Source organism: Coregonus lavaretus, assembly GCF_964263955.1.
Source record: "Coregonus lavaretus genome assembly, contig: HAP1_SCAFFOLD_1330, whole genome shotgun sequence".
In the NCBI taxonomy this organism is placed as follows: Eukaryota; Metazoa; Chordata; class Actinopteri; order Salmoniformes; family Salmonidae; genus Coregonus; species Coregonus lavaretus.
The window spans coordinates 83536-107356 of record NW_028158271.1 but is presented as its reverse complement, the minus strand read 5'-3'; the positions used below and the strand labels follow the sequence as shown (position 1 = coordinate 107356).

Genomic DNA, 23821 nt, shown 5'->3' with positions numbered 1-23821 from the left:
AGGGATATGCCAAAATATAGTGCTTACCTCTCTCAGGTGTATTTCGACGAGGATGCGAAGCTAACAGACGTCTACAAAAGGGACTTCTTCCTCCATTTGTTTGATAAGCTGTTGGTACCCGAGTCTGGGATGTTCATGTACAACGACAACAAGACGCTAGCCTGGTTCCCTGCAAAGGTAAGGTACGTTTAGGGAAATCACACATGGATTATGAGGTTTTCCACCACCTCACCACATTATTCTATTTCTACATCGATAATCATTGTATTTTCAAATAGCTTCAAATGTGCTGGTAGTGAAACACTAATGATATGTTCCTAGAGAGGAACTACTACAGTATTACTACTGTATTACTAGCCTACTACTGTATTCTAGAAACCACAGTACCTTCCCTTTACTGTATATTAAGCTATCATTTTTCACAGGTTATTAACAGCATGTCCTATACTTTCACTCATGGTATATTTCTTGTCTCTTGTCCAACCCATCCTCACTAACAGCCTAGAGTGGAGGAGAAGCGTTATTTCCTGTTTGGGGTTCTGTGTGGGTTGGCCCTGTACAACAACAACAACATGGTGCACCTCCCCTTCCCCATGGCCTTCTTCAAGAAGCTGGTGAACATCAAGCCTTCTTTAGAGGACCTGAGAGAGTTTAGCCCCATTGAAGCAGGGTAAGTTCATACCATAATATATTGTTATCCCTTTGTCAGTAATATATTATGGTACAAGCAGTTGTGTTTGTTATAAGGACACCAAGGACAGACTAAGAAATTGCATCTCAAGGCATATTATTGCATCTCAGGGGCAGGGCACTTGCTCTGTGTGGATAAGCAATTATTAATTATTTGGATAAATCGTTTTTTATTGATTAATGCATCATGATTTATTGATTGCCGATTTATAATTGTCACATCTTTTTTTCAATGCTTTTGAAGGAGTTTGCAGTACATCTTGGATTACCCTGATGATGATGTCGAAAACATGGACATTACTTTCTCAGTATGTATTGCTTTCAAACAGTTTGATCGATGAACAAGTAAAATGTAACATAATACAGATGTAGGATCTTAATTTGATCACTCTTTTTTTGCTGACAATTTTCCCGCACAGCAGGAAATGCAAAGTTGTAGTGTATTCAAGTTTTTAAAAGGCTTCTAAAGTTAGTAATTTCCACTTTAAAATGACAGAATTGATTTGCCCTTACGAAAAATGTATCAACCCCTACAAAAAAATTCCATTAATGATAATACACAGAATAATTCACATTTCCTGCTGTATCAAATTGGCTCAAATTAAGATCCTACATCTGTAGTTAATTGAAGTGAAGCTGTATGAATTACTTAACATAAGATAAATTATATTATATCAGTGTGTATGTCTCTCCCAGATCACTCCCATCTATTTGTCTATACCCTCAGTCTGCAGTGTTGTCATTGTTCATTTACCTCACTATTTTCATTACTCACTATAATAGGTGGTATGGGATAACGTAGCGGTGGAACTTGATCCCAAAGAAACTGGAAAACTCGTCACAAGTGCTAACAAGTAAGATTATAGCAATATTTACAACTGACAAAATACAAGGTTTACCGTATGACACATTTTCCCATTGCTACAGCTACCAGGGTTGGGGTCAATTCCATTTCGGCAATATCATCTCACACTGAAATGTAATTGTATGAATGGAAAAATCATCATTGAAAGTAAATGGCGCTTCTCATTCCTTGAATTGACACCAACTGGAATTGACACCAACCTATACTAGCTTCAACTCAATGGATATCTGACTCTGTATGTCATTCTTTTGACAGGAAGGAGTTTGTTGACACCTATGTGAACTACATCTTCAACCAGTCAGTAGAGAAGGTGTTTGAAGAGTTCAGGAAAGGCTTCTTCAAGGTGTGTGACATGGACGTGGTGGAGTTCTTCCAGCCAGAGGAACTGAGGGGGGTGATGGTGGGGAAGGAGAACTTCGACTGGGAAACGCTGAAACAGGTCAGAACCATGTTTTGTTACTACATGACTGAAGCTAAATCCCAAATCTACCCCTAGCCAATTGTCTACATCTGAGAGCATTAGACAAGTAAAAACATATAATATATGACGAAGATTTCACCTAGCCTATCAGAGGGCAAAAAACAAGTGTTCTAGGGGTTGATTTGGGATTCATGGTATGTAACATGTTCTGGAACCTAGCTAAAATGTTGTTTTGATACATTGATTTGCCAAATGGTTTGAATGGTGTCAAGTGTCTATTTCTTCACCATATTAATTGAGGGCATTGTCCCCCAAACTAGAACACTGTGTATGAAGGAGAGTACCATGCTGGACATCCCAACATCGTCACATTCTGGGAGGTGTTTGAGGAACTGATAGAGGATCAAAAGAAAGCTTTCCTGCGTAAGTATGGAACGTTTTCATTGTAACAGATGAACAAATAACGTAGGCTACTGAGAATAAAGTTATATTCTGTCATTCACTGCCCTCCCTCCCCTCCCACCTTTGCCCCTTCAGTGTTCCTGACTGGCTGTGGCCGTGTGCCTATCCTGGGTATGAACCAGATCAGGATGAGGGTCCAAATCCTTCTCAACTCCTCCGAAAAGCATTTCCCAGAGGCGCTGACCTGTCACTCTCTGTTGCAGCTGCCCATATACCTCTCCAAAGAAACACTACAGAGCAGGCTTATAGAAGCTGTCGGCCCCAACAGAGGCTTATGGAATGAATAATGGGTGTATAGTGTTGCTGCTGTATATACTCCTCTCCTGTGTTCATCTTTTCATTGTTCTATAGTTGGGTTTAAGATTTGGATTGTTTTAATATAGGGTTGTATTTCAAATCCTAACTTGAGATCTGTGCGGTACTATGACATTTGTGTGTAATCATTATTGCATTCACCACATTTTATTAAAACATTTATAAATCAAAAAGTACAGCATGGTTTGTGCCTGGACATTAAACACATTCAAATTAACAAAAATGATAACAACCAAAATACAAGGAAATCCCAAAGTATTTGAAATCATCAAATTGTACAAAAGAAGCATATCAGGGTTCCAGCTGAACACAATAACTATTCATTTACAAGACGCACCCAATGGTTCATTACAGAAATCAATGAAAACATAATATCCCTGCAGTTAGGTGGCACACAATAAGGCACAGATCATTTGGCACACGTCCTTCCCAACCATGATTCCCCAATTCACAACATAGGGCAGGATTTAATTCAAGGTGCGCTATAGCACAGTGCACTATAAGAGACTTTTAAAGGTAATTTACACTTGAGCAGACATGCCAGCGTTTACCATGAATGTGATCTCTGTGAACATGCCTTTAAAAGGCGTATTGTCGGCTGCATAGTGCCCTGACATAAAAAGAAAACCAGCAGTACTAGGGACCTCCAGGCTCATGATTTGAGCACCACTGACCTCAACTTACATTTAGAGTACTACTCAAGTTCATAGCACTTCTAAATGACTCATTTTCCTTAGTGAACTTGAGTACATTTCCAGACAAACATACTGTTCAAATGAGGCATACTTAATTCCCTTTGAATACAGATGCTAGTGTAAACAAAGTCATGTAGGGTTTTAAGACACTGAATAGTCAGAGGTAATATTAGAGGTACAGCCACCCGTGATTAAATTACAAACATTTAAAATGATCAGTGCAAAATAGATCACTTCCAGATACATACAGTAAAGTGCATTTTTGATCAGTGCTCATCATAAGAGATCCTCTTTATGGAACAGCGCCCTCTGGTGTTTGTGGTCAGACTTAACGGTGGCGTTCAGGACCGGGGTGTTGGCGAACTCCACGGTACAGGGCCCGGGGGTGCATGGGTCCCCCTCCAGCTCCAGGACGGTCACGTTGTTGGGCGCGGCCGTGCTCAGGATGCTAGCGGGCACGTACAAGGTGATTTGTGGGCCGCGAGCGGGCCAGTAGCGGCCCAGGTTGAAACCGTTGATCCACACCTGGCCCTAGTGATAAAAACAAAACATAAAGGAAAAGCATTTAAAAAAAGACTAGAAATAATGTACGTGTTCGGGATTCAGTAGTGTCAGGGACCATGAACAAGTTGTATGTTGCACCAGGGTATGTGAAACTAACGAGTTCAGCAAACCACGCTTACGTGATGAGTAACCTTGCCTGAGATATGAAGAGGTGTGTCTAAGGCTAATGCCTAGGCTTTAGCTCAGAGGGCTAACACAACAGTCTTGTCAGCGCACAGATGACACAGGTCAGTTACATTAGCTATAAGGCCATTTGCAGTTGACTAGTCAGTCACATTATCTATAAGGTCATTTGCAGTTGTGGTCCCTGCTCGGGAACAACATACAATAGAGCCATTCAACAAACAATTAAAATCTACTTAAAAGGTAAAACCCCACCTTTCTCCAGTCTGGGAACTGGATGTAGGTGTCCTGGGGCAGATCTGGGATGCCACCGGGGATGACGAAGGTACCCCCATAGAAGGAGGGGACGGAGAGGGATGAGGGTGGTGGAGGACCAGCCTCCCTAGAGGCCATCTCCCAGAGAAGACCCTGGCTAACAGCCTGGTCGATGCTAAGGCTGTAGACGGCCCAGCCGGTGAGGATGTCGGCCCCCAATGTCAGGTTAGACACCAGGCCCTGTAGAGAGAGAGAGAGAGAGAGAGAGAGACAGAGAGAGAGACAGAGAGAGAGAGAGAGAGAGAGAGAGAGAGAGAGAGAGAGAGAGAGAGAGAGAGAGAGAGAGAGAGAGAGAGAGACAGAGAGAGAGAGAGACAGAGACAGAGACAGGGAGAGAGAGAGACAGAGACAGAGACAGAGACAGAGAGAGAGAGAGAGAGAGAGAGAGAGAGAGAGAGAGAGAGAGAGAGAGAGAGAGAGAGAGAGAGAGAGAGAGAGACAGAGAGAGAGAGAGAGAGACAGAGAGAGAGACAGAGAGACAGAGACAGAGAGAGAGACAGAGAGAGAGACAGAGAGAGAGAAAGAGAGAGAGAGAGACAGAGAGAGAGACAGAGAGAGAGAGAGAGAGAGAGAGAGAGAGACAGACAGAGAGAGAGACAGAGAGAGAGAGAGAGAGAGAGAGAGAGAGAGAGAGAGAGAGAGACAGAGAGAGAGACAGAGAGAGAGAGAGCGAGAGGGAAGGAGGGAGTCAAAACATCATAGTCATGTATGTGTGCATAGGACACTTAGGGTTGGATTCCCAGACTCAAAATAATACTAATGGTGGGCTAAAAAGCAGGTTCAATTCAAATTCTACAAAGTGCTTCTTAGTCCAGAACTTTGCTTAATCTATTTCCAGGCAACCAGCCCATAATGTTCAGTGGGACCGAATAAGGTTCTGTAGAATTAAGTAGCTAATGGAAGGGTGCTGTATTAATGGTGGTTACTCAGGAGAGCCAGCTTTAAATAACTGTTGAAAAGAACATCTTGCCTTAAAGTCATTGATGTCTTTCCCATAGTTGACTCGGCCCATATTCTCCACCAGTATGTCCACCTGACTCCCAGCCTTCCCAGTCACATTAATGGTCAGGGCCTTGTCCCTCGCTAGGATCCCAGCAGCAACCTGATGACAGACCATATTGAATTACGACAGACATTTTCCTTTTTTTGAAGAACCTGAAGACTTTTCTCTCTTCCTCTTTTGAGATAATAATCAGTGCCTCAGTCTGACATCGTATGAATGACAGTGATCACCAACTGGGTCTTGAGACCTACATGCTGTGCAGGTCTTGGTTCCAGTCCAGCACTACAACACAGATTTCACTAATCAAGGTCTAAATTGGGTGTTCTAGTGCTGAGCCCGGGACAAGAACCCGTCCTCCTTGGACAAGAATTTGTGACCATTGACCATTATTGAGCACCAACATGTTAACTTGCAGCAAACCAAATGAATTGCAGGGGAAGTTTTGATGACTAACTCACCCCGTCGACTGATACATATGCCCGATCATGGACTCCATTCAGTGGTGAGGAGAGAGGGGTGGGCTTACTGCAGTCCACAGGCAGCTTGGTCCGATAGAGGACGAACCCAAACGGCTTTTGGAGAGAAAACAAATCAAGCGAGCAAAGCCTCTCAGCCATTTTGGATCATAACAACCATAGCTGCTTACACTTAGTGTAGAAAAGGACAGACCGACATTGAGCTTGTGGACGTACTTGGTTCATCTCAATGAAGGTCAACGGGTAGAGGCTTTTCACCGGACCGGAGAAGGAAAGTATGTCTAGAGCATCGACTACTGTGTGAAGCTGAGGAGGCAGAAAGAAACACATTCTGTTGGAATATACTGGATTATATTCTACACGGTGTACACTCCATGCTCAATCAACACAAGAGGAAAAAGAGAAAATATAAATTTTCTTTTAGTGTATTATGATATGCCTATGATACAATGTATTTTTTAATAATACAATTACTTAACCAGAACTTGCACTTAACCCTCCCCACCCCCCACCCTTCTAGCTCTGACTCTACTGATAGCTTCGTTATTGAGGGAAAATGTACTTTCTATGCCTTTGATATGTGGTTGTCCCACCTAGCTGTCTTAAGATGAATGCACTAACTGTAAGTTGCTCTGGATAAGAGTGTCTGCTAAATGACTAAAATGTTAAAATGTAAATATTGCAACACTTCTCCACACTGTGTGCAATGTGTCAACAAAGTAAGGTCAAAGTCAAGACATTTCTATCCGGTGCTGTGGCTTAGTTGGTTAAAGCGCCTGTCTAGTAAACAGGAGATCCTGAGTTCAAATCTCAGCAGTGCCTTTTCTTGCATTCCATTGTACTGTGTACACTTCTCTTTAATCCGTGCATATGACAAATAAACGTTGATAAAAATGTTAACTCAAATGTTTAATGTCTGAAGATGATCTACCTTCTTCATTGGCACAGCTCCGTAGGCATATTTAGGTGTTGATGGAGGCACGGGTCCCTCTGGTATCTTCCGATACTGTTGAGGGAAAATACAGATGGATATGACATCATTAGGTAATCATTTGTAAAACTGACCGATTTACCTTTAATTACTACCCATGTCAAGCTTATAAGAAGTCAGGGTACTAAAATGCTGACCATAGAAACTTTTGCTATAAAAATCACGAGAAAGCATAATCTAATCAAACATATTGTATGTATGACATGTAGTGTGATATCTCTGTTACCAACCATTTTGATGACATCCTGGATGGCAAAATATTTGTCAGTGAGGTCTCCTGCCTCAGTGAGCGGAGCGTCATAGTCATAACTAGTAGGCTGGGGGGCATAGGGGCTATTGGCACCTGAGAGTATGAAGAGACAAACGTGATTTTATACAACGGGTGGGTCTAATCCTGAATTAGTTAAAACCGCATTCCAGCCGGTGTCTATTCCACAAGTTACCACCGGCTAAATCTATGACGTTAAAATGCCTATTTACTCTGTTCCATCTGACTGGACTAACGTCTCGGGCCTAACAACACCCGTGCCAATATATCCTCCAAACACCGGCTTCTTGGGCAATTTCACTTAAATAAACTAATCTTCACATCATGGCCAAACACAAATAAAGTGAAATAGATTGGGTTCTGCAATAGAGCGCTAGAGAATATGGGATCATTGAACAATTTGACTCACCATTCCAGTATCCAAAATTGGTTCCTCCAATAAACATGTATCTGCAGAGAGAGAGGTTTATAACTAGTTGTCAACAGCTGAAAAATCCTCTGTGCCTTTTTGATGTTAAATGTTTCATGTGTGATGATGTCAACACATATTCCTATCAATCATTGTTGGTTGGTGATCTAATTATTACTTTATCTACCATTTAGGCGGGGCGGCAGGTAGCTTAGTGGGTAAGAGCGTTGTGCCAGTAACCGAAAGGTTGCTGGTTCTAATCCCCGAGCTGACTAGGTGAAAAATCTGTCGATGTGCCCTTAAGCAAGGCACTTAACCCTAATTGCTCCTGTAAGTCGCTCTGGATAAGAGTGTCTGCTAAATGACTAAAATGTAAATGTAGCGTCTGCTAAATGACTAAACTTTAAATTTAAAGGTCTGTCATTCAAATCAATCAATCCATCTCGCTGTCTATACCCATGACTCACAGATTAACGCTGGCTCCGATGGCGAGGATCTCGTTGAGGGACTTGGCCACGATGGCGGTGGACACTGTCGAGTGATGCTCTCCCCAGTGGTCCAGCCAGCCGGTGTAGAACTCAGAGTTCACCTGCAACACAGGATTCAGTCAGCACTATCTGGCCATGCTAGAGAGGACAGAAGTGTGTTGGACTTTTACCACTAACATCTAGTTATTGTTTGTGTGCGTCTGTAAGTTGTTGTTTGTATCTGGAGTGGAGGAAAAAATTATACAAAAGAAAATAATGACAGAGACGCTTACCAAGGGTCCATGGGGCTCTGCCTGTCTCTGGGCATCAAATGCAGCAGACACATTCCCACCTGTTAAACAAATACAGACGTATACAGACAGACAGAGACAGTTATTGAATAATGCTGGATGAGATGGTATAACACATGAGTCATAGATTTCTAAGGCGCAATGAGTCAACACGTCTGTTTTGGCAAACAAAGGAAATAGGCTAGGTTAGACGTCACATGATCAACAACCACCCAACAGCACGGTCAGATCTAAGACAGATAGATACCATACCAACTGAACACCCCTATGCTTCTTCAAATCATACCTGTTCCATTAACCAAGTATCCCAGGCATTTCACAGAAAAATTATCACCATTGATCTTTGTTGTGTATATTTTGACTTGCATCAGTTCCCCCTCGACACTGATCTAAGGTCTGTCTTGCCATTTCCCCTATTATCAGTATGGTAGTGATTTGGGAAATATAATCTGATCCTAGATATTTGCCTCAGAAGCCTACCTGGGCCAAAATCCACAGTGGCGTAGAGGCCCTGCAGAGAGCCACACTTGAGGTACCCGACCCCAGCCCCATCTGTGGTGAACAGCACCACGTCATTCCCCAAATGGGAGCGGAACAGACTGGTCAGGTGACGCAGGTAGTTGTAGTCACAGGCAAAGTAGCTGCCGTACTCATTCTCCACCTGAGAGAGAGAAGGGGAGGAGGGGGAGGGAGAGGAGAAAGAGGGAGAGAGAGAGATGGGCTCTTGTTGAGGAGATGAGAGGCAATGTTTGACAAACAGTCTTCTATTGAATTGTACAGCTTTAAGGCACAATATGAAGTTATCTGAACTTTTGCTATTGATTCCCCAATTAATTTTGTATTAATCATTGAATATCAACATGACTCACCTGAACAGTGATGATGGGTCCACCGTTCTGATAAAGGAACGGTTTTATCATTGGCAGTAGCTTGCCCAACCACTTATCAACAGCCGCAATGTAATCTGAAACAAACGGATTTAAATTACATAAAAACACAATTCTTATATTGTAATACTAATAGAATGCATTGCATTCTCATCTGACGGTCAATACACACCTGGGTCTGAGGAACGTAGGACAATGTCTTTCTTGTGGAGCAGCCAGGCAGGCAAGCCCCCCTAAAGACCAGGTCATGAAATTGGCAAATTATCACACAGTCCGTCAAGAAATACACGGCTGATGTAGAAGTGCCGTTACTACATTGTGACTGATCATCTTCCGTAAACAACTTGAAATACAGGCACAATTTGCCAACATTATTACACATCATATCATCAACTTGTATATTAATCATAAAACAATTGTTTACAGTCATTCTCTCACCATATCCCACTCTCCACAGATGTAGGGCCCAGGCCTCAGTACAACCAGCAGACCAATGTCTTGGGCCAACTGCAGGAAGTGTTCTAGATCCCTGTCCCCACTGAAGTTGTACTGATCCGAGGAGGGCTCGTGGAAATTCCAGGGGACGTACCTGGAATGTCAAATGTCATTTTTCAACCAAAATGGATAATGAAGTACTATTTAAGTCCATACCACCGGATGGTAAATCATAGCTCTGTCTGAGGTTTACGGCCAACAAAGGAATTCTGTTGGGTTATCAACATTTGGAGGTGATGTGACTAAATGGCTCTGTCTTTGAATTACTTGATCAACATCAATTCTATGTACCAATTGGCCACTGAAATGACTAACTGAAAACTAGAAGGAACATTTAAGACACTCATCTAACTGGTTGGCATTCAGTGTATTTATGACATAGTGGCCAGTCTACATTTGTCTGGCTACCCAGACTCCTTGCTCCGGCTAAACGCTACTCCAAGCCTACGGACGTAAGTTTCTTCTCCACAATGAGTCTGGATCTGAGTATACCTCCCGACCGTTCACCGAATGAGAACACATTCTGGGCCGTCTGATTGGTCCAGAAACCAATGGGTTGGGCCAGAGCCAGAACACACGTGAGTAAAGAGGCGGATTGATACTCTGATTGGTTAGAGACGATCCAATCGCTGATGACATTGTTTTGTACAACGCCCCTCTTCACCACAAACAACTTCAATGATGACAGTCTCAGACTAAAGTATGTAGCGAACGACAGAGCAGCGAAATAACTTAGTGTGAGTCGTCAGGCTAAGTCTACATACGTCTGAATGGCGTTCAGTCCGGCCATATACATCTTGAGTAGCCTGTCTTTCCAGTAGGCCCTGGGGATCCTGTTGTAGTGGATGCTCCCGGAGATGTAGCGGAACTCTTCCCCATCCTTAAGGAAGCAGTCGTTCTTGTAGTCCACACTGAAGGTCTGCGGCACTCCAAGCTGACAGAGATTTAAACAAAGTAAGGGTCACATATAGTAGTTTTAAATCCCGGGGAGCCATGCAGTCAATGTGCTGTTTTTTTATGGCTACATCAAAGTGACTTTAGAGAGATAGTTGTCTGAGGGAACGCATCTTGAGAGCAATTGGTATAATTTCATTGCAGTCATGTAACTGTTCTGTTACAGTTTCAGCTTTTTATGGTGAAGGGGTGATTTATCAGGTGATGGCACAAGGTTGGCAACAACGTGACTGCCAATCTTTGTCCTCTAGTCAAGTGATGTTGCTGGGTGTATAAAATGAAAAGGCCTACATCGCGATGAAAATGAATACAGAGAGCAGAAGAGGACATTCTAATGCACATTTACGTTATTAATTTAAATGGCTTAATTTGTATAATTTATATGGCTTAATTGATTAATTTATATGGCTAGATCAACCACAGACAGAAGGGGTAACCCTGACACTTCACAGGGGCTATAACGCTGAAGCATCCCTTTAGAACGTTCTCACCACAAAATATATGGTAGTGAGAGGAAGTCCAGTCTGGGGTAGTGTGAGAGGATGAAACTAGGTGAAACTGGGCCGACATTCAGCTTTTCTTTTTCTGTTCACAAAACTAGAATATGTTACGAACACAGTGCATTGATTTGACGCTTTGCCAAAGTTGAAAAGGTCTACTTCTCGATTAAAATGAATACACAGGGGAAAAGAGGTCATTCTAATGTACATTTACGTTTTTAATTTCTATGGCATGCAGTAGATCAACTGTGATAGTTAATGTCAGCTAAGCAGAGTTTGAAATGATGCTTGCCAGCTACTTTGAAAGCAATCAACCCAGATATGCAAAGTCAGTGCACTAGCGGGTAAATGGTTAAAGGAACCTGCGATTAGTTGAAATTATAGGCTAATCTAAACGTCATTCAAATGTTAAGTTCATTCCAAAATTAAGGTAGTTGTAGTCACAGGCAAAGTAGCTGCCGAACTCATTCTCCACCTGAGAGAGAGAAGGGGAGGAGGGGGAGGGAGAGGAGAGAGAGAGAGATGGGCTCTTGTTGAGGAGATGAGAGGCAATGTTTGACAAACAGTCTTCTATTGAATTGTAGAGCTTTAAGGCACAATATGAAGTTATCTGAACTTTTGCTATTGATTCCCCAATTAATTTTGTATTAATCATTGAATATCAACATGACTCACCTGAACAGTGATGATGGGTCCACCGTTCTGATAAAGGAAGGGTTTTATCATTGGCAGGAGCTTGCCCATCCACTTATTAACAGCCGCAATGTAATCTGAAACAAATGGATTTAGGTGTCATAAAAACACAATTCTTATATTGTAATACTAATAGAATGCATTGCATTCTCATCTGACGGTCAATACACACCTGGGTTGTCACGCCCTGGCTCTGGGGACTCTTAAATGTTGAACCAGGGTGTGGATTTTTCTACGTTTAATTTTTCGATGTTTTCGTTCTAGATTGGTTAGATTTATGTTGGCCAGGGTGGTTCCCAATCAGAGGCAGCTGTAGCTCGTTGTCTCTGATTGGGGACATACTTAGGCAGCCTGTTTTCACTAGTCATTGTGGGATCTTGATCCGTATAGGTTTGTTTTGGTGTTAACCTAGGACTTCACGTATCGTTCCTTTTGTTATTTTGTTCGTGTGTTGTGTACGAAATAAAGAATGTACGCTTACCACGCTGCGCCTTGGTCCGTGTCTTCATCCTGTAACGACCGAGACAGAAGATCCCACCATCAGAGGACCAAGCAGCGTGCCCAGGAGGAGAAGATGGCGATGTCCCAATTGGGCAAATGGTGGTCTTGGGAGGAGATATTCGCGGGCAGAGGGCCATGGGCAAAGGTAAATGTCCAGGCAGGAGAGGAGAAACCGCGCCGACGAGAGGCAACCCCAATAAAAAAAAATTGGGGGGCACACGGCATGGACGGCGGGGCAGCAGGAGGCTGCTACAGGGCGAATCTGCGGACTAGGAGAGGAGGCGACCAGGTTACGGGGGCTATTGGTCATGAGGGAGAAGGAGAGTGTAGAGTCAAGGCAAGAGGAACTGGTTAGGCAGCAGAGGGAGCGGAGGTTTATAAGGAAACCCAGTCCCGCTCCTCGCACCAAGCAAGTGGTGTGTGTCACCAGTCCTGTCCGGCCCGTTACTGATTCCCGCACAAGGCCAGTGGTGTGTGTTCCCAGTACGGTCCGGCCCGTTCCGGCTCCCCGCACTAAGTTAGTGTTGCATGTTCCCAGTACGGCCCGACCTGTTCCTGTCCCTCGCACCCAGCCTGTGGTGCGTGTCGCCAGCCCGGTCCGGCCTGTTCCTGTCCCTCGCACCAAGCCAGTGGTGCGCGTCGCCAGCCCGGTCCGGCCTGTTCCTGCTCCCCGCACCAATCCAGTGGTGCACCTCGCCAGCCCGGTCCGGCCCGTTCCTTCCCCTCGCACCAAGCCAGTGGTGCGCCTCGCCAGCCCAGTCCGGCCCGTTCCTTCCCCTCGCACCAAGCCAGTGGTGCGCGTCGCCAGCCCGGTTCGGCCCGTTCCTGCTCCCCACACCAAGCCAGTGGTGCGCGTCGCCAAACCCGGTCCGGCCTGTTCCTGTCCCTCACAGCAAGGCAGTGGTGCGCGTCGCCAGCCCGGTCCGGCCTGTTCCTGTTCCTCGCACCAAGCCAGTGGTGCGCCTCGCCAGCCCGGTCTGGCCTGTTCCTGTCCCTCGCACCAAGCCAGTGGTGCGCGTCGCCAGCCCGGTCCGGCCCGTTCCTGCTCCCCGCACCAAGCCAGTGGTGCGCGTCGTCGGCCCGTTCCTGCCCCTCGCACCAAGCCAGTGGTGCACATCGCCAGCCCGGTCTGGCCCGTTCCTGCTCCCCACACCAAGCCAGTGGTGCGCGTCGTCAGCCCGGTCCGGCCTGTTCCTGCTCCCCGCACCAAGCCAGTGGTGCGCGTCGTCAGCCCGGTCCGGCCTGTTCCTGCTCCCCGCACCAAGCCAGTGGTGCGCGTCGTCAGCCCAGTCCGGCCCGTTCCTGCTCCCCGCACCAAGCCAGTGGTGCGCGTCGTCAGCCCTGTCCGGCCCGTTCCTGCTCCCCGCACCAAGCCAGTGATGCGCGTCGTCAGCCCGTTCCTGATCCCCGCACCAAGCCAGTGGTGTTTGTGTCCAGTCCAGCACGGCCCGTGCCTGTTCCACCGATGCCTGGTCCGGCACCGGTCAGCTGCTCCACTCCGGAGCCAGAGCAATCCGCTCCACCGGTGTCCAGTCCAGCTCCAGTCAGCGGGACCAGACCAGGGGCGCAACGGGGAGGTGGAGAAAAGGTGGTGGTCACGCCCGGAGCCGGATCCGCCTCCGAGGCGGAATGCCCACCCGGCCCCTACCCTCTTGTGTTTGTGTGGCGCGGTCGCAGTCCGCGCCTTTGGGGGGGGTACTGTCACGCCCTGGCTCTGGGGACTCTTAAATGTTGAGCCAGGGTGTGGATTTTTCTATGTTTAGTTTTTCTATGTTTTCGTTCTAGATCGGTTAGATCTATGTTGGCCAGGGTGGTTCCCAATCAGAGGCAGCTGTAGCTCGTTGTCTCTGATTGGGGACATACTTAGGCAGCCTGTTTTCACTAGTCATTGTGGGATCTTGATCCGTATAGGTTTGTTTTGGTGTTAACCTAGGACTTCACGTATCGTTCCTTTTGTTATTTTGTTCGTGTGTTGTGTACGAAATAAAGAATGTACGCTTACCACGCTGCGCCTTGGTCCGTGTCTTCAGTCGACGAACGTGACATGAGTCTGAGGAACGCAGGACAATGTCTTTCTTGTGGAGCAGCCAGGCAGGCAAGCCCCCCTAAAGACCAGGTCATGAAATTGGCAAATTATCACACAGTCCGTCAAGAAATACACGGCTGATGTAGAAGTGCCGTTACTACATTCTGACTGATCGTCTTCCGTAAACAACTTGAAATACAGGCACAATTTGCCAACATTATTACACATCATATCATCAACTTGTATATTAATCATAAAACAATTGTTTACAGATCCCTGTCCCCACTGAAGTTGTACTGATCCGAGGAGGGCTCGTGGAAATTCCAGGGGACGTACCTGGAATGTCAAATGTCATTTTTCAACCAAAATGGAAAATGAAGTACTATTTAAGTCCATACCACCGGATGGTAAATCATAGCTCTGTCTGAGGTTTACGGCCCAACAAAGGAATTCTGTTGGGTTATCAACATTTGGAGGTGATGTGACTAAATGGCTCTATCTTTGAATTACTTGATCAACATCAATTCTATGTACCAATTGGCCACTGAAATGACTAACTGAAAACTAGAAGGAACATTTAAGACACTGATCTAACTGGTTGGCATTCAGTGTATTTATGACATAGTGGCCAGTCTGCCTGGCTACCCAGACTCCTTGCTCCGGCTAAACGCTACTCCAAGCCTACGGACGTAAGTTTCTTCTCCACAATGAGTCTGGATCTGAGTATACCTCCCAACCGTTCACCGAATGTGAACACATTCTGGGCCGTTTGATTGGTCCAGAAACCAATGGGTTGGGCCAGAGCCAGAACACGTGGGTAAAGAGGCAGATTGATACTCTGATTGGTTAGAGACGATCCAATCGCTGATGACATTGTTTTGTACAACGCCCCTCTTCACCACAAACAACTTCAATGATGGCAGTCTCAGACTAAAGTATGTAGCGAACGACAGAGCAGCTAAATAACTTAGTGTGAGTCGTCAGGCTAAGTCTACATACGTCTGAATGGCGTTCAGTCCGGCCATATACATCTTGAGTAGCCTGTCTTTCCAGTAGGCCCTGGGGATCCTGTTGTAGTGGATGCTACCGGAGATGTAGCGGAGCTCTTCCCCATCCTTACGGAAGCAGTCGTTCTTGTAGTCCACACTGAAGGTCTGCGGCACTCCAAGCTGACAGAGATTTAAACAAAGTAAGGGTCACATATAGTAGTTTTAAATCCGGGGGAGCCATGCAGTCAGTGTGCTGTTTTTTTATGGCTACATCAAAGTGACTTTAGAGAGATAGTTGTCTGAGGGAACGCATCTTGAGAGCAATTGGTATAATTTCATTGCAGTCATGTAACTGTTCTGTTACAGTTTCAGCTTTTTATGGTGAAGGGGTGATTTATCAGGTGATGGCACAAGGTTGGCAACAACGTGACTGCCAATCTTTGTCCTCTAGTCAAGTGATGTTGCTGGGTGTATAAAATGAAAAGGCCTACATCGCGATGAAAATGAATACAGAGAGCATAAGAGGACATTCTAATGCACATTTATGTTATTCATTTATATGGCTTAATTTGCATAATTTATATGGCTTAATTGATTAATTTATATGGCTAGATCAACCACAGACAGAAGGGGTAACCCTGACACTTCACAGGGGCTATAACGCTGAAGCATCCCTTTAGAATGTTCTCACCACAAAATATATGGTAGTGAGAGGAAGTCCAGTCTGGGGTAGCGTAAGGGGATGAAACTATGTGAAACTGTGCCGACATTCAGCTTTTCTTTTTCTGTTCACAAAACTAGAATATGTTACGAACACAGTGCATTGATTTGACGCTTTGCCAAAGTTGAAAAGGTCTACTTCTCGATTAAAATGAATACACAGGGGAAAAGAGGTCATTCTAATATACATTTACGTTTTTAATTTCTATGGCATGCAGTAGATCAACTGTGATAGTTAATGTCAGCTAAGCAGAGTTTGAAATGTTGCTTGCCAGCTACTTTGAAAGCAATCAACCCAGATATGCAAAGTCAGTGCACTAGCGGGTAAATGGTTCAAGGAACCTGCGATTAGTTGAAATTATAGGCTAATCTAAACGTCATTCAAATGTTAAGTGCATTCCAAAAGGTGACCGTGACCGTACAAGGCCAGGGGGTGCATGGGTCCCCCTCCAGCTTCAGGACGGTCACGTTGTTGGGTGCGGTCGTGCTCAGGATGCTAACGGGCACGTACAAGGTGAACTGTGGGCCGAAGTGGGCCAGTAGCGGCCCAGGTTGAAACCGTTGATCCACACCTGGCCCTAGCTATAAAAACAAAATAAAGGAAAAGCATTGGGAAAAATATAAATAATGTACGTGTTCGTGATTCAGTAGTGTCAGGGACCATGAACAAGTATGTTGCAACAGGGTATATGTAACTAACGTGGTTCAGTAAACCACACTTATGTGATTAGTAACCTTGCCTGAGATCTGAAGAGGTGTGTCTAAGGCTAATGCCTAGTCTTTAGCTCAGAGGGCTAACACACCAATATTGTCATTGCACAGAAGACACAGGTCGGTTATACTGACCAAAACGATAAATGCAACAATTTCGATTTTACTGAGATACAGTTCATATAAGTAAATCAGTTAATTGAATTAAATTAATTAGGCCCTAATCTATGGATTTCACATGACTGGGAATACGGGTATGCATCTGTTGGTCACAGACACAGAGTATGGGCGTGGATCAGAAAATCAGTCAGTGTCTGGTGTGACCACCATTTGCCTCATGCAGTGTGAGACATATCCTTCGCATAGAGTTGATCAGGCTGTTGATTGTGGCCTGTGGAATGTTGTCTCACTCCTTTTCAATGACTGTGCGAAGTTGCTGGATATTGGCGGGAACTGGAACAAGTTGTCGTACACGTCGATCAAGAGTATCCCAAACATGCTCAATGGGTGAGATGTCTGGTGAGTATGCAGGCCATGGAATAACTCGGACATTTTAACCTTCAAGGAATTGTGTACAGATCCTTGCGATATGGGGCTGTGCATTATCAAGGTGAAACATGAGGTGATGGCAGTGGATGAATGGAGCGTCAATGGGCCTCAGGATCTCGTCACAATATCTCTGCGCATTCAAATTGGCATTGATAAAATGCTATTGTGTTCGTTGTCCGTAGCTTATGCCTGCCCATTCTATAACCCAGCGCCACCATGGGGCACTCTGAACACAACTTTAACATCAGCAAACCGCTCGCCCACACGATGCCATTCATGTGATCTGCAGTTGTGAGGCAGGTTGGACATACTGCCAAATTCTCTAAAACGACGTTGGAGGCGGCTTATGGTAGAGAAATTAACATTCAATTATCTGGCAACAGCTCTGGTGGACATTCCTGCAGTCAGCATGCCAATTGCACGCTCCCTCAAAATTTGAGACATCTGTGGCATTGTGTTGTGTGACAAAACTGCATATTTTAGAGTGACCTTTTATTGTCCCCAGCACAGGTGTGTGCAGCTGTGTAATGATCATGCTGTTTAATAAGCTTCTTGATATGCCACACCTGTCAGGTGGATGGATTCTTGGCAAAGGCGAAATGCTCACTAACTTTGTGCACAAAATCTGAGAGAAATAAGCTTTTTGTGCTTATGGAACATTTCTGGGATATTTTATTTCAGCTCATGAAACATGGGACCAACACTTTGCATGTTGCATAAATATTTGTTTTCAGTAATAGATGAGCTGGTTAAGAAGCTAAGATTTAAACTTGGGTTTTTCTACAGAAACAGTTCGGGCCTTTCTCTAAGCAGTAGGAAGCAGATTATTCAGTCAACCTTTTTATCTGTTCTTGATTATGGTGATATTTATCAGCTGCTATGACTCTTAAACCTTTGGATGCCATCTACCATAGTGCCCTTCGGTTTGTTACAGATGACAGTTTTGATACTCATCACTACATCCTGTATCAAAAGGTTATTAATGTGTATATATACACAGTGCCTTCGGAAAGTATTCAGGCCCCTTGACTTTTTCCACATTTTGTTACGTTACAGCCTTATTCTAAAATGGATTAAATAAATAAAAATCCTCAGCAATCTACACACAATTCCCCATGAAGACAAAGCGAAAACAAGGTTGTAAGACATTTTTACACATTTATTAATAATACAAATCAGAAATACCTTATTTACATACAGTACCAGTCAAAAGTTTGGACACACCTACTCATTCAAGGGTTTTTCTTTATTTCTTACTATTTTCTACATTGTAGAATAATAGTGAAGATATCAAAACTATTAAATAACACATATGGAATCATGTAGTAACCAAAAAAGTGTTAAACAAATTAGACTCCTGAGTGGCGCAGTGGTCTAAGGCACTGCATCACAGTGCTAACTGTGCCATTAGAGATCCTGGTTCGAATCCAGGCTCTGTCGCAGCCGGCCGCGAACGGGAGACCCATGGGGTGGCGCACAATTGGCCCAGCGTCGTCCAGGGTAGGGGAGGGAATGGCCAGCAGGGATGTAGCTCAGTTGATAGAGCATGGCATTTGCAACGCCAGGGTTGTGGGTTTGATTCCCACGGGGGGCCAGTATAAAAAAAATATGTATTCACTAACTGTAAGTCGCTCTGGATAAGAGCGTCTGCTAAAATGTAAATGTAAACAGATTCTTCAAATAGCCACCATTTGCCTTGATGACAGCTTTGCACATTCTTGGCATTCTCTCAACCAGCTTCATGAGGTAGTCACCTGGAATGCATTTCAATTAACAGGTGTGCCTTCTTAAAAGTTAATTTGTGGAATTTCAATCCTTCTTGATATGATAGGGGGGTATACAGAAGATAGCCCTATTTGGTAAAAGAACAAGTCCACATTATGGCAAGAACAGCTCAAATAAGCAATGAGAAACAACAGTCCATCATTACTTTAAGACATGAAGGTCTTATATAAAATATATTTTGATTTGTTTAACACCTTTTTGGTTACCACATGATTCCTTATGTGTTATTTCATAGTTATGTCTTCACTATTATTCTACAATGTAAAAAATAGTAAAAATAAAGAAAAACCCTTGAATAAGTAGGTGTGTCCAAACTTTTGACTGGTAGTGTAAGTATTCAGACACTTTGCTATGAGACTCGAAATTGAGCTCAGGTGCATGCTGTTTCCATTGATCATCCTTGAGATGTTTCTACAACTTGATTGGAGTCCACCGGTGGTAAATTCAATTGATTGGACATTATTTGGTAAGGCACACAGTTGACAGTGCATGTCAGAGGAAAAACCAAGAATTGTCTCTAGAGCTTCGAGACAGGATTGTGTCGAGGCACAGATCTGGGGAAGGGTACCAAAAAGTGTCTGCAGGATTGAAGATCCCAAAGAACACAGTGGCCTCCATCATTAAATGGAATAAGTTTAGAACCACCAAGACTCTTCCTAGAGCTGGCCGCCCGGCCAAACTGAGCAATCGGGGGAGAAGGGCCTTGGTCAGGGAGGTGACCAAGAACCTGATGGTAACTCTGACAGAGTTCCTCCAGAAGGACAACCATCTCTGTAGCACTCCATCAATCAGGCCTTTATGGTAGAGTGGCCAGATAGAAGCCATTCCTCAGTAAAAGGCACATGACAGCCTGTTTGGAGCTTGCCAAAAGGCACCTAAAGACTCTCAGACCATGAGAAACAAGATTCTCTGGTCTGATGAAACCAAGATTGAACTCTTTGGCCTGAATGCCAAGAGTCACATCTGGAGGAAACCTGGCACCATCCCTACGGTGAAGCATGGTGGTGGCAACACCATGCTGTGGGGATGTTTTTCAGCGGCAGGGACTGGGAGAACAGTCAGGATCGAGGGAAAGATGAACGGACCAAAGTACAGAGAGATCCTTGATGAAAACCTGCTCCAGAGCGCTCAGGACCTCAGACTGGGGCGAAGGTTCACCTTCCAACAGGACAACGACCCTAAGTACACAGCCAAGACAACGCAGGAGTGGCTTCGGGACAAGTCTCTGAATGTGCTTGAGTGGCCCAGCCAGAGCCCGGACTTGAACCCGATCGAACATCTCTGGAGAGACCTGAAAATAGCTGTGCAGCAAAACTCTCTGTCCAACCTGACAGAGCTTGAGAGGACCTGCTGAGAAGAATGGGAGAAACTCCCCAAATACAGGTGTGCCAAGCTTGTAGCGTCATACCCAAGAAGACTCGATGCTGTAGTCGCTGCCAAAGGTGCTTCAACAAAGTACTGAGTAAAGGGTCTGAATACTTATGCAAATGTAATATTTCCCAAAAAAAATGGTAATATACAGTGGGGAAAAAAAGTATTTAGTCAGCCACCAACTGTGCAAGTTCTCCCACTTAAAAAGATGAGAGAGGCCTGTAATTTTCATCATAGGTACACGTCAACTATGACAGACAAATTGAGAAAAGAAAAATCCAGAAAATCACATTGTAGGATTTTTAATGAATTTATTTGCAAATTATGGTGGAAAATAAGTATTTGGTCACCTACAAACAAGCAAGATTTCTGGCTCTCATAGACCTGTAACTTCTTCTTTTAGAGTCTCCTCTGTCCTCCACTCGTTACCTGTATTAATGGCACCTGTTTGAACTTGTTATCAGTATAAAAGACACCTGTCCACAACCTCAAACAGTCACACTCCAAACTCCACTATGGCCAAGACCAAAGAGCTGTCAAAGGACACCAGAAACAAAATTGTAGACCTGCACCAGGCTGGGAAGACTGAATCTGCAATAGGTAAGCAGCTTGGTTTGAAGAAATCAACTGTGGGAGCAATTATTAGGAAATGGAAGACATACAAGACCACTGATAATCTCCCTCGATCTGGGGCTCCACGCAAGATCTCACCCCGTGGGGTCAAAATGATCACAAGAACGGTGAGCAAAAATCCCAGAACCACACGGGGGGACCTAGTGAATGACCTGCAGAGAGCTGGGACCAAAGTAACAAAGCCTACCATCAGTAACACACTACGCCGCCAGGGACTCAAATCCTGCAGTGGCAGACGTGTCCCCCTGCTTAAGCCAGTACATGTCCAGGCCCGTCTGAAGTTTGCTAGAGTGCATTTGGATGATCCAGAAGAGGATTGGGAGAATGTCATATGGTCAGATGAAACCAAAATATAACTTTTTGGTAAAAACTCAACTCGTCGTGTTTGGAGGACAAAGTTGCATCCAAAGAACACCATACCTACTGTGAAGCATGGGGGTGGAAACATCATGCTTTGGGGCTGTTTTTCTGCAAAGGGACCAGGATGACTGATCCGTGTAAAGGAAAGAATGAATGGGGCCATGTATCGTGAGATTTTGAGTGAAAACCTCCTTCCATCAGCAAGGGCATTGAAGATGAAACGTGGCTGGGTCTTTCAGCATGACAATGATCCCAAACACACCGCCCGGGCAAGGAAGGAGTGGCTTCGTAAGAAGCATTTCAAGGTCCTGGAGTGGCCTAGCCAGTCTCCAGATCTCAACCCCATAGAAAATCTTTGGAGGGAGTTGAAAGTCCGTGTTGCCCAGCGACAGCCCCAAAACATCACTGCTCTAGAGGAGATCTGCATGGAGGAATGGGCCAAAATACCAGCAACAGTGTGTGAAAACCTTGTGAAGACTTACAGAAAACGTTTGACCTGTGTCATTGCCAACAAAGGGTATATAACAAAGTATTGAGAAACTTTTGTTATTGACCAAATACTTATTTTCCACCATAATTTGCAAATAAATGCATTAAAAATCCTACAATGTGATTTTCTGGAAAAAAAAATCTCATTTTGTCTGTCATAGTTGACGTGTACCTATGATGAAAATTACAGGCCTCTCTCATCTTTTTAAGTGGGAGAACTTGCACAATTGGTGGCTGACTAAATACTTTTTTTCCCCACTGTATTTGCACACATTTCTAAAAACCTGTTCATGCTTTGTCATTATGGGGTATTGTGTGTAGATTGATGAGGGGAAATAAAAAAATGTTAAATCAATTTTAGAATAAGGGTGTAACGTAACAAAATGTGAAAAATGTCAAGGGGTCTGAATACTTTCCGAATAACTGTATATATATTATTGGGTATAATGTATATATTTATGTTGTGTGTATATAGAGGACACATTTGTAAAAGATACCTAGGTCTCAATATGTATTCCCTGTTAAAATAAAGGTACAAAAATAAAATACGAATACAATAAAAGTTTGGGTTGGCATTGGGCCTAGTGCAGATTTACCAAGCCTTGCAATGGTTTTGGGGTTTTACCATGGTACAATAAACCTAAATGTAATGAACAAAGACACAGCCAGACTCTGGAAGTTGGAAAGATAAGAGTTGTGTAACAATGGCACTGCATAGGGCTACAATATTCAAAACACATTTTACTAATCAGTTTCGGTTTTTATCAGAGTAGATGGGAATTAAAAAGAATCGACTGAGTTGTTCGACTGAGTCATGAATCACTCTCTATCTATGACATTTCTGTCTGCAACTGATCGTGGCCTGGTATTTAGCCCTTTTATCTCCTTCCCAGTTTATGAACTTTATAGACCACTAGAGGGTAACGCGACCAAAGAAATCTCCACCGACAGTATTGCTGCCTTCATTCGATCTCTTTTCACATAAAATACCAACAGGTTCACCAACTATATGTAAAAAATAGTTATGTAATATGTCGTTGTACACATTTCCTACTTCCACAAGTTGCTTTGCAAAACAAGTTTTATTGAGTTATAGATTCATAGCAACAAGCATTCACAAAGAGGTGGTTGCACAACTCTGTGTGTGACCAAACAAGCAAACATTCCATGTATTTTAACTAAGCATGAATTCTAAATCCCAAACAAAATCATACCAGATTATAATGGACTAACAGCCATTAAAAATGTTGAAATTGTTGTCAACTCTCAGTGGCCCTCTAAGATCATTCTCAAGGTCTGTAACAGAGTTATACTCTGTAATAACATCCTGAGCTGTGTTAGGACCCAAGGCACCTCCAGACTTGAGAGGGTTGCCGTTGATGTCGGTGCAGCAGTAGGCATTCCAGTAGTGACTCGGAACATTGACTCGCTGGTTCTGGTCTACCCACGTGCCGCTTGGGACCACCCCTGTCACCACATACATCTTACTACAGCCTACACTCAAAACATCCTTCAGCTTCGTCTCGTACTGGTTCCATGGCCCCTTGTTCATCGTCCCGTCTTGCGGAGCTACGTTGGTATGGGTCATGGTGGCTTTGGCGGCATCTTGATTAGCATGGTGTCCTGCGGGGTTGACGTGCCCGCGGTCGTACGAGCCAAAGTTGTCATCGAGAGCCTGACTCCAGCCCAGCTTGTAGTTCTGTCGGTATTGTGGAGAGCGTTCATTGCAGCCATTGTTTTGGTTGTATTTCTTGATCTCACTCAAGGATCTTTTCTTATCCAT

At 44.2% G+C, this 23821-nt stretch overlaps 2 protein-coding genes across 2 annotated transcripts in view; one reads left to right on the top strand and one right to left on the bottom strand.

Annotated features, from left to right (window-relative positions):
- LOC311124214 (putative E3 ubiquitin-protein ligase HERC3) overlaps window positions 1–2884 on the top strand; it is a gene marked incomplete at its 5' end in the record, with an annotated part of 8313 nt that extends 5429 nt beyond the window's left edge. Inside the window, 7 exons of the mRNA XM_084198402.1 lie at window positions 37–177; window positions 501–670; window positions 935–998; window positions 1474–1544; window positions 1811–1994; window positions 2297–2399; window positions 2514–2884. Of these exons, the coding sequence (XP_084054528.1) occupies window positions 37–177; window positions 501–670; window positions 935–998; window positions 1474–1544; window positions 1811–1994; window positions 2297–2399; window positions 2514–2725 (945 nt within the window). The 3' untranslated portion in view covers window positions 2726–2884. The remainder of the gene's footprint in view (window positions 1–36; window positions 178–500; window positions 671–934; window positions 999–1473; window positions 1545–1810; window positions 1995–2296; window positions 2400–2513) is intronic.
- LOC311124213 (beta-galactosidase-like) lies at window positions 2879–23821 on the bottom strand (the record flags this gene model as incomplete). Its single annotated transcript, XM_084198401.1, has 19 exons — window positions 2879–3979; window positions 4391–4630; window positions 5421–5552; window positions 5912–6025; window positions 6146–6235; window positions 6861–6935; window positions 7151–7263; window positions 7598–7638; window positions 8065–8186; window positions 8358–8416; window positions 8856–9036; window positions 9245–9339; window positions 9435–9495; window positions 9701–9851; window positions 10522–10691; window positions 11887–11981; window positions 15519–15600; window positions 16552–16722; window positions 23303–23821. The coding sequence occupies 19 exons, from the start codon at window positions 23819–23821 to the stop codon at window positions 3725–3727; spliced, it is 2766 nt and encodes a 921-aa protein (XP_084054527.1). The 3' UTR covers window positions 2879–3724.